Source organism: Ips typographus, linkage group LG1 (genome assembly GCF_016097725.1).
Source record: "Ips typographus isolate SLU linkage group LG1, UJ_Ityp_2.0, whole genome shotgun sequence".
NCBI lineage: Eukaryota > Metazoa > Arthropoda > Insecta > Coleoptera > Curculionidae > Ips > Ips typographus.
Window position 1 is genome coordinate 3,659,349 of NC_138422.1, and position 10,919 is coordinate 3,670,267.

The 10,919-nt window shown below is 32.9% G+C and overlaps 1 protein-coding gene across 2 annotated transcripts; it reads left to right on the plus strand.

The window, feature by feature from the left end:
* The first annotated feature begins 324 nt into the window (after positions 1-324).
* On the plus strand, positions 325-9,159 carry LOC145736520 (putative inorganic phosphate cotransporter). 2 transcript variants are annotated; one of them, XM_081990986.1, is made up of 10 exons: positions 325-339; positions 3,786-3,979; positions 4,047-4,186; positions 4,237-4,381; positions 4,439-4,612; positions 6,269-6,489; positions 6,885-7,034; positions 7,090-7,222; positions 7,899-8,143; positions 8,202-9,159. In XM_081990986.1, the coding sequence occupies exons 2-10, from the start codon at positions 3,910-3,912 to the stop codon at positions 8,388-8,390; spliced, it is 1,467 nt and encodes a 488-aa protein (XP_081847112.1). In that variant the 5' UTR covers positions 325-339; positions 3,786-3,909; the 3' UTR covers positions 8,391-9,159. The 2 variants fall into 2 exon arrangements, with proteins under 2 accessions (XP_081847112.1, XP_081847109.1); XM_081990983.1 differs by lacking the exon at positions 325-339 and adding an exon at positions 1,858-2,009.
* Positions 9,160-10,919: the final 1,760 nt, after the last annotated feature.

A 10,919-nucleotide genomic window follows, 5' to 3' on the forward strand; every position in this document is an offset into this window, starting at 1 on the left:
TAGTATAAACGCTGCTGCAGTAAGGAAAACATATTATAAACACTGATTAAAGATTAAGTAAGTGGTAACTAATTAACCTCACCAAAGGGCAACAAAAATATGAGCTAAATCAATTTCCCATCAATCAGTGTTATCTGTTGATACTACTAATAAATTTAATAATAAGTCCCAAGAACAAAACGTATTAACGCAGGAAACTTTATTAGCTATCTGTTTAGTGCACGATACTATTGTTGTTTCTATTGCGACATCCTGTTTTTCCTATAATTGTGATATTTTTTATAATATCTGAAAATAATATAAAAATAAATCATTCAAATTTTTTATGAAGGCAGTTAGGTAAGTGAATAAGTAATAAGTTTTATATTATATTATTATTATTATAGCTAAATTATTTATGTTTTAGACGTAATTAAAAGCCGTAAAAAATATGAAACGATTAGATTTTCAAAGCCCGATATTGATGTATTCATTAAAGTGAACTACAGTGTTAGAATTTTGTCACTTGAATGGAATGGAATATTTTTTCTCATTTAATGGAATAAGTACACACTGAAATTTTTAATAAAGTAGTAATTGTAAGATAAAGAATCCATATAGACCCACTTCATTTATAGAGGCAAGATGACGCAAAATGATATGATGTCTAAAATGTAATTTATCACTCTTCCAAGTGTTTTATTGATTAGAACAATGTTCCAAAATCATCGGTCATTGAGCTGAAGTGGTTGACAAAATTTTGCTAATTGCTGCTACCTACATTCATCATTTTTTTATCGGTCTAAAGCATTTAGTGCGAACATTTGATGTAATTATTATGCTACTAATACGATCTTTCATGGACAAATATGATGTTTTAAAATAAAATACAGACGTTGGCGAGGTTGAAGCTACTTTTATACGAGGTTGATACTGCAATTTCTATAAAAAAAACAGTATTCTACAGAAATGGCATACTTGGAGTTCGCAATAAGGATATTTACCTACAACAATTTCGGAAATAACTTTTAAGAAATCTGTTTTTTGCTTGATAAATATATCTTAGTTCTGGAAGAAGACAAATGTCGACATTGTGTGTGCTAATTTTTATGTGAAAATATTGCAAATAAAGCACTGACACTTGCAATATCAAACTATATTTTTATAATGAAAAGTTACTGAATCATAGGTTACTGAAAGAAGATATTTACAATAAATACAATTTTATTTTTGGTTCTGTGAAAAAAAAAACTTTTGGAAATGCTACAATATACAGGAACTTTTAACCGATATTTAACCTAAATTCTTGTCTTTGTCTTCAAATGACACAGTTTCCTATGTGTCCTATGTTGCTCATCGTGCACCGTGCCTTTTCGGCTAGCTACTGGTAACAATTTTCATTCTTTTATTTTTCATTCTGAAGTAGCCCAGAATCAGTCAATATTAATCGACAATCTCTTTAATAAAATTAATGATTTCAATTGCACTTGCGAATGATTAAGATAAAAATGAACACGTCAATGGTTCATCAATTGCTTAGTGAGTCAGTTCTGCGAATCTACAGTACAATAATTTGATAGTGGACCATTAATTCCATTCTCAAATACACGATAACTTGGAATGTGTCAATGTATTTCCATAAAATAATAAATATCCTATCAATATACGTCAATGAATATAGTTGACAAAATTATTGACCGTGTTTGGCCCACTTAAATGCAACAAATATTTAACGTCAACGACTAGGCTCTCCAAGATAATTATCTTGTATATTTACTCAAATATTACTTAAGTGATAAAGAAAAATGCTATACAGGAATTTATTTACGCAATCTCTTATACTACTTACTTAATTAATATTAATTAAACTATGATTTATTACTATCGTAACCAGTGCCTCAAGTGCTCAAATTCTGTCGAATTTTGTATCTACTGGAAAGTATGAGAAAACAGGCAAAATATATCAGGCTAAAAATCTGAGATCGAATGATATTTGACAATTCCATACGAATGTAGCAAAAATGAAGTTGGTAAGTCATTAGGATAATTCTCATAAATCTAACCTTTACCTACCACATAAAACATCTATTTTAAAACTTTTTTGAATCGATCCATGAACCAAAACTAACCGGATAAGTTTGATAGGTAATATAACTACTGACAAATATAAAAGTGATAATTACAACAAAATAATTTAGTTGAATATTTCCCTCATGTGTTAAATCCCATAGGAGCAGTGCATTTTCACCAGAATGACAGCGAATATTTCCCTCATGTGTTAAATGTCCCATATGAGCAGTGCATTTTCACCAGAATGACAGCGACAATTCCACTCATGTACAAAAAATGCCATATATACGTCATCAAAACACGGTTTGCTATCGGCTAATAAGGAAGGAAGAGAGTTTGCTAGCGGATAAAAAAATCGGATAAATTTTGCTGTTGATTTCATCGTTTCCACGGATTTTCACTACACTTCTATTGTTGCAATGTCTCACCTTGAGGTTTTTGCTGGCACTGTCAATTTTGATGTTTGTTCGTATTGTTTTGGTTATGGCTCACTTCGGATAGAGTTCTACTGCAGAAAATCAAAAGAACCAGAAAAATGTATTTCTGCCAGTACAAGGCAGTCGCAGTCTTATTATATTATTGATTATATTCATGGAATTGTCTTATCAAATACCATTCGAGCTCAGATTTTGAACAGGATAATTTTTCCGCTTGTCTTCTCATACTTTCTTTATGGTACAAAACTCGACCTGTTTGGCAAAATCACTCGAGCTGCGCTCTCGTGATTTAGTTACAACAGGTCTCGTGCTGTTACACCAAATTGAAAGTGTTCTAAGACAAGCACAAAAATTATCCGGCTAAATCTGAGCTCTTGTGGTATTGCCCCCGAATATTTCCCTCATGTGTTAAATGTCCCATATGAGCAGTGCATTTTCACCAGAATGACAGCGATAACTGCATTCTAAAGTGATAATTGCATTTCGATAATTGCACTGTACTTATCTATAACGACTGCATTGTTGTAGAGCCTATTGCTAGTACACTAATTGTTGTCTTTGCGCAGTTTTTTGACTTTTTATAACCAAACAACGTCAAACGCGATGTCAACAAAAATTAATGAACAGTTTGGAAGTTGCTCATTGAGCTCCATTGAGCAATCTATAGTTGCAGCAAAACCAAAACATTTTCTTTATTCGGGAAATATTCCCCAAAATTACATTCGTGCTTAAAAATTACCTGATAATTCTTCGTTCAAACTTGTTATCTTTGCAAACTGCATTCGGTCATTTTCATTTTTTTTTCATAAAAGTTGTATAAAAGAAATATTTTATCTAAATAAAAAGATTTTACCTGAGAGCTAATATCAATTGCTCAGTGCATTTATTTCCTACTATTTTCACCTGTTCCTCATTAAAATATGAACGGAGCTTATTACCCACAATTTAAAATACCTATTAATTAAAAGTTTTAGGTTTACTTTTGAATTATCATGTTTTTAAATCTATTATTTTACTAAATGAGTATACACTTAAGAGTGTATTGATTACATTTTGGTAAACATTTATGCATTGAGAGGGAAGATTTTTGCAATAAATCATTTCACGTGTCCTCAAAATTATAATCAATTACCACAACGTAATGTGACGCCCACACGTTATCAGGAGACTGCCAACAATCAATAATAATTATTCAACGTGGAAACAATACGCACATCTTGAAAAGTAAATGGTTTTATCTACATCGTTTGAAATTCTTGATTAAAATTCTTGACACTGATACAAAAATCAACATTTTAGTACCATTCTCCCAAGCTCACACCTGTCACTGGAAAGAATGCTGAAAATTAAAAGTTAGTTTCCAAGTGACGAAACTCATCAACAGCAGCATTAGTTAGTTAATTGTAAAGGTAAAAATCTCAAAATGGCAATAGCTGAATCGAAACCAAATATTGAAGCAGGAGAAACCGAAAAAGAAGACGTGCTTAACAAAGGTATGTGACGCTCAGAGAAATATGTAAATGGAAATCGTATCATAAAAGAAAGTCATTTTCAATGAAGGTCCACTAATTGGTATAAGGCATGTGCAGTCCTTAATGATGTTTTTGCTATTAGCTGTGGGATACGCAATGAGAGTTAATTTATCTGTTGCTATTGTATCTATGACGAATACAAATCAAACTGACAGTTCAGATGTACCAGTAAGTTTTTCAAAATACCATAAACAGGCATTTCAGCAATATTTCTCTAGGTGTACGATTGGGAAGACAGCAAAAAAAATTATATCTTATCTTCGTTTTTCATGGGATATATCACATTGCAAGTTCTGGCAGGCGAACTAGGCAAAAGATATGGTGTTAAATGGTTTCTAGTTGCCGCCATGGGAATTAATTCAGGTACTTAGATTTTACAGTAGCTGTACTGTTTTTCCTAATTTTGGTTATCATATTCAGCTGCTTGTATGTTAACACGAATAATGGCGGACACTTGGGGATGGAAAGGGGTAATAGCAATAAGAATTCTTCAAGGAATGTTTCAAGGATTTTTCTTTCCTTCAGTACATAATATAATTGGAAAGTGGGCCCCAAAAGAGGAAAGATCTACCATAGGAAATTTTGTTTTTACCGGTAAGTTTCAATGTGGAAAATTGAAGAAATATTAGGAGTTTTCGGAATTTTCAATCCGATCACTAATATCCAAGCGTTTGAAAAATGATCCGAAATACGATTGAAAAACGTTCGAAAAATAATCCGATTGACTGGAGTGGAATCATCAGCTGTGATCTTGAAATTTTTGTTGGTGTATTACGGCAACAAATAAAACACCAATTTGTTTTCGTTGTTGGCCATGTTTCGACCCTTTTATTTGGGTCATCTTCAAACAGGACCAGGTGTTAATCTTCTATGTACTCCTTTTAAGCAAAAGCAAGTAGGAGATACAAACTTTGTCCTGAGGATGACCCAAATAAAGGGGTCGGAACGGCGACAACAGTGAAATAAAGCCTGTGTTTTATTTGTTGCCGTAATACATGAACAAACACTTCAAACGTAGAGCTCGAATCAGATGAGAAAAGGCCACCGCATCATCAATGACGCAGTTTTTAAAACTATTTCTTTCTCCTTCTACAGTTGCCGTCGCATTAGATATAATCAGAGGCGTCCTATTAAAATATTCCCGAAAATATATTGTTAAGCGGTCAAAAAGCCACTTGGCAACGTAGTACGGTTTTTACTTGGACACAATTAAAACAGATGCGGCAGCGGCCAGGTACATTTGGACCTTTTTATATGCTTTTACTAGCCGGCACTCTAAACGGTGTTGCCAAGTTTAAAAAAATGTAGTGGCGGACAGGGAGACTTAGGGGGTTAGGTTAGGTTCCGTTTTAGTCTGGTGTTTTGGTTGTATTGTTGATGGTCGCAGTTGAAGTTCACATAGTGTTATGAATAAAAAACGTTATTTTGTCAAAATGTCTTTCAAAAAGGTTGGAAAGAAAGGTGTTATCATATACAGCCAATGCCGTGAAATCGTCAGTAACGTCTTACAATTTATGAAGAAAGAAGCAGAAGGAGTTTCCATTCCTTTGAAAAACTTGTTGTCTTTTATTTTCTTTATTAAAAACGACGAAAATGTTTCATTTTACTGATAAAATAATAGCACGCCACTGACTGGCTGCAACAACTTGGAAAGTAACGAGAGCAGCAATATTTAAAGCGAGACGTACAGAGATCGTGACATCATCGTTTGATGACGCCTGTGGCCTTTTCTTAGCTGATTCGAGCTCTACAAACTATTACAGACCGATTAGAATCAGTGGTTTCCATCTGATTGCGATTACCCATTCCGAAAACCCTTATTTTGTTGCAAGATAGTGATTGAGATATATTGTTTTAATAAGCTAATAATAAGACTTACAAACAACATAATAATAATAAAAACACAAACAAGTTAGCTGAAAATATCATAAAAAAATTCATCCGTCATATAATACGGTCTAAGAGTAGAAGCGCCCTCAGTCTCCATCAAAACACTAAATATTTTCTTTTCTCTTGGAGACTGTTACCATGAATTTAACATGGGAAACAGTGTGTAATATTTACATATTATATTTTCTAGGTGATACCCGTTTACGTATTACAACTTTGATAGCAAAAAAAAAATCAACATAAACGTTTGGAAATAAGTATATTATGTTACTCACTTTCTTTACCCTCGCAAATTGGTTTGATACACAAATTCAAACTTTTCCTAACTGGTTACCTAAAATCAGCTATTCGTCCGTTTAGGTGTAGCATTTGGAACAATCATTGCCATGCCCATAACTGGAGTAATATCCGCAAGTCATTATGGATGGCCACTAGCATTTCAAGTTTTCGGAGCTGCAGGAATCGTCTGGTGTGTGTTGTGGATTATTATAGGATCAAACAATCCAGCATCGCACAAGTATATTAGCAAAGAAGAACAGTTTTATATCGAGTCGTCATTGGAACAAGTCGCAGAAGAAGAAGTAAGTGAAAAAAATTTTTATATTAATGTAGTAGTAAATAGAATTAAACAATTGATTTCTGAATATCGAAATTTGCTCCAAGTGGCTCCAATGTCAATTAAATAGAGGAAACCACCGACTTTTAATTTCTTTCGCCTAATTTCTGTTTTCACTAATTTTAGAATTCCAATCATTCAATGTTAAAATTCCACGTTTATAAAAACCCTTGTAATGACTTAGACCAAAATAATTTACTTTATTTACAAAAATTCTTCACATTCCATCTTAAATACATGATATCTTTTGTGATATGATACCATATCTTCATTATAATATGAATTTTGCTTAAACTTCAAATATTTTCTATGCACATTCTCTTATTACTTTTCAAAACATTGGCAATAAATTTACTATAGGCACCACCTACTCCATGGAAAGCTATTCTAACATCTGCCCCGGTGTGGGCTATAGTGGTAGCAAACTTTGGTCAAAATTGGGGCTACTCGGTTCTCCTGACTGAAATACCAAGCTATCTATCCAATGTGGCTGGTCTAAATATTGAGAAGGTGATGTGAATAACTATATCATCTCTACAACTTAATTTATGTTGCTTTTTTACAGAGTTCCTATTTGGCAACAGCTCCGTACGTGGCTCTTTTCATATTGGGATTAATTTTTGGTCCAATTGCTGACTGGTTAGTGGTGGCAAAAATGTTATCAGCCAAAAACGTTAGAAAACTGATGAATACTATTGGTAAGTATTCCTCAGTTTGACCAATCAATTTTTCAAGTTGAAGGGTATTCTGACGTTTTAATTTATTAAGTATTTTCGTGAAAACAAATTGTACACGCTGACTTAATTTGCTTGTTTTTATATGAAAACTGTCAGAACCATTAAGAAATTTAAAAATCAAAAAGGCGCTTGCGTTGTTGTATTTTTTCAATCTGAGTTCGATGGCGAAAACAGAATTTCGCTATCGTCTTTTGTTTTCTTGTAATGGTCAAATTTTGAATTTTATAAGAGTTTGGTGAAAATAGCTTTTATCTACTTCTAGCATGATAATGAATCATTACATAGCTCATTTTGAGTTACGTAAAAAGCGATTTTATCTTTCGGATAAAATTTCCCACCAGGATCACCGGATTAAACATAAACACCTATGAATTTTTTTATGGGGCCACTTAAAAGACAAATTATATAAACGTACAAGCAATAGTTAGGACGAGATACTTAACAATATTTACACCAAAAAAAATAAAATTTTAAGCTAATGCTATAGAAATGCGACTCCAGCTTAATATATAATTTATTGTAAGCCCCTGCCTTATGTTATAACCTAAAACTATATCATTTATCAATTAATTATCATCAATTATTATATTATATTTTATCAATTTTGTTATGTATTTAAATTTTTAATTTTATATAGGTTCTGTCGGCCCTGCTATTGCCTTGGTGGTCTTAGGATTCATTCCACGGGAAAATGTTGTTGCCATCGTAGCCTTGTTGATTATAGCTGTAGGAATTAATGCAGCTATTTGGTGTGGTTTTCAAGTTAACCACGTGGATTTGTCACCGAAATTTTCAGGCATCCTAATGGGAATCGGAAATGGATCGTCTAACATATTTTCAATTGTATCTCCTTTATTTGTTAATGTTCTTGTGTCCGATCAAGTGAGTAGCAGTAAGGGAGTCAAGTTTAGTTGAAAAAAAAAACACAACGTATTTTCAGAAAGATCCAGATCAGTGGAGGTGGGTCTTTATTCTAGCTGCAGTAGTTTACATTGCTTCAGACATATTTTACTTAATTTTTGCTCAAGCCGAACGTCAATGGTGGGACCCTGTTGATGAAAAACCAAAAGAGAGTATTACGACTGACGCTACTTTACCAGTAGTTGATGAGGAGAAGAAATCTGAATAAATGTGATTATAACATCGCGTCGTATACACTGAGTAAAAGTTTGTCATGATTCATTCACAATTGTACAGGGTGGACAAAATTGGACGTATTTAAATGGGAAGTGCTCTTATTAATAGAGCTCAAATTGGATAGAAAACTTAATGGTGAAAACCGTTGGTGTCAGTCTGTCACCGTTTGACAGATATAGGGTATTTTTCTTCAACAATTTCTAGCGTTTTCCAGGTGCGTTATTTTTTGAAAAAACATTCCTACAGCAAGTTTTTGCGTAGAATGCAGTAGTGTAAATAGTATTTTTCTATTGGACACGGTTTTTAAGCTACGTACATAAAAATTGTTTTTCTTTTAATGGAACATCCTCCTGAATATTATTTCATTTTTGAAAAGATCTTAAAATTACCATTCTACTCAGATATAACACTTAATATTTAATTTTTTTTCTTTTTAACAATTTTTTTTTGCGTATTCTACGAAAGGTATTATTAGAATTAAAAAATAATGCACCTGGAAGTTTTGAAGGCAAGTACGAATTCTGAGAAGCATCTGTTAAACGGTGACAGATATTAACGAACGGTTTTCGTCATTAAGTTTTGTATCAAATTTCAGCTTCAGACACCGACATTAGATTTTGCCTATCTCTATGAATAAGAGCACTTCCAAGTTAAATACGTTCAATTTATTAACAAATATACAATTATCAAATTTGCCTCTATGAGGCTATCATTTTAATGTATTATAAAAAAGTGTAAATAAAGCCGAGGAATTTTTTATTTATCAGTTTTTACTTTAACCTAACCTAACCTAAGGGATTGGTTTGATTGTAGCAACGCTCAACTGTTCAGAGCTACAGTCAACAAGGTCCGGATTGCTGTGGTGATAGCAAACCTCCGATAGGAGATGCACTTATAAGAAGAAGGTATAATTAAAAAACCACATTTTCAATTGAGCTATCTACATGAGCTGTTCTATTCTAGGTTTATTAACAACATTATAATTGCGTTCTTTTTTCCACACACTCAATTGATCCAAATAAAACTTTGTACACTGAAGGTTTGTATTAATTATTTATTCACAGTTCAAGGTACAGTATACATTTTCTTCAAGTGGTGTGGCAAAGAAAACTGGTCTTACCACATAAACAGTGATAGTTCCACAGATTGAGTGTGAGGGGGTGAACCTTTCACCATACAAGCTGTGCTGAAAACAACTTTGTCTTACTAACCTAATGTTTGTTTGGATAATAGTGGAGTTCCAAATTAGCAAAGGTAGGTGAAATTTAGTGATTGAAAGTCTCTAAAGAGAAACAATTTGCTTCTAATTCAATACACCATTTCACAGGACATACCTTTACCAATCAAATGTGAACTCAAGTTACACATTACTTGCAAATAAACTATTTTTGGTTAGTAGACATTTTACAAGTATCCTTGTAGGTGAATGATGTTCAAGTTAACTAATAGAGCTAATTAAATATCAGTACTTACCTTACCCTGTAGAACTAGGGAAAAAACATTGATAATCAGTTATAAAAAATGTCTTTTTATTAACATCATACAATATAAAACCACTTAAACACTATGGTGTGTTGACAACAATACAAAACAGAAAGATACAATAAAACTAGCAGTCAAATAGGTCACTAAATCACATCACTTTTGACAGAAGTATTTGCCCTCTTTTGTGGTCCCTGTATGTAAAACAACTTATCTTCAAGGATCTGGCAGGCCTTCATTGTCCACAGTTTTCATAATTTTAATCGCTTGGTAGTGTTGTGAAGAGGCTTGAGATAAGTGATTCGGTCGTCCTCATTAAATATTTGCAAGCAAAACCAGTGTTTTCTTAAAGAACTTAGGTACCAAGTAAATAAGTTGGGTAGAGACATTGAATGAGGTTATAAATGCAACTTACCAGATTTTTGGTCTGTGGCTACTGATAAAGTGTCTTTATCACGATTTCTTTTTGTATTCTTCGCATTATGTGTGTAGTAACTCAAAATTATTATTAAATAAAGAGATGGATAATAAAGAACGGCCGAATATGAATTTTTTCTACTCCTACAAGGATATTGGTTCCTTCCTTAACAGTTTAGAGAACGGATAAGTAGGCATTTGCCAACGGTTGAAAGAATACAGAATCCTAGACAATCTTCAGCGTGTGTAAAGAAATACCCAATCACAGACAATCTTCAGCGTTCGTAAAGAAATAGACCAATTACAGCTAATCTTCAAGGTAATCAAAATAATTCTTCTGATTGTCATCCTCACTGACAGTTGGCATCAAAATGTTGCATTTTGGATTATGTTTTGAGGCAATGAAAAAGCCGTTCAAGTTTCAGTTACTGTTCAATTAAAGAATAAAAACATCTACTTTATTACATGATAAAGCAAATACAAACTTACAATTTACAATGAATCAAATCCATTCAACACCTCAACCTAAAATACGAAGTTAATCAGCTGTCACCCGATGACAATCCGGGACACCGGTCAAACTTGCGCCAAAAATCATAATGTAAACACGGAAACGTTTCAA

What these genes read in the sequence shown, in the direction of transcription:
- LOC145736520 (XM_081990986.1), top strand. Translation starts at nt 3,910, where the DNA reads ATGGCAATAGCTGAATCGAAACCAAATATTGAAGCAGGAGAAACCGAA. An exon ending in CTGACAGTTCAGATGTACCA is followed by an intron (nt 4,187 to 4,236) that starts GTAAGTTTTTCA and finishes ATATTTCTCTAG; the next exon opens with GTGTACGATTGGGAAGACAG. An exon ending in AAAACTGATGAATACTATTG is followed by an intron (nt 7,223 to 7,898) that starts GTAAGTATTCCT and finishes AATTTTATATAG; the next exon opens with GTTCTGTCGGCCCTGCTATT.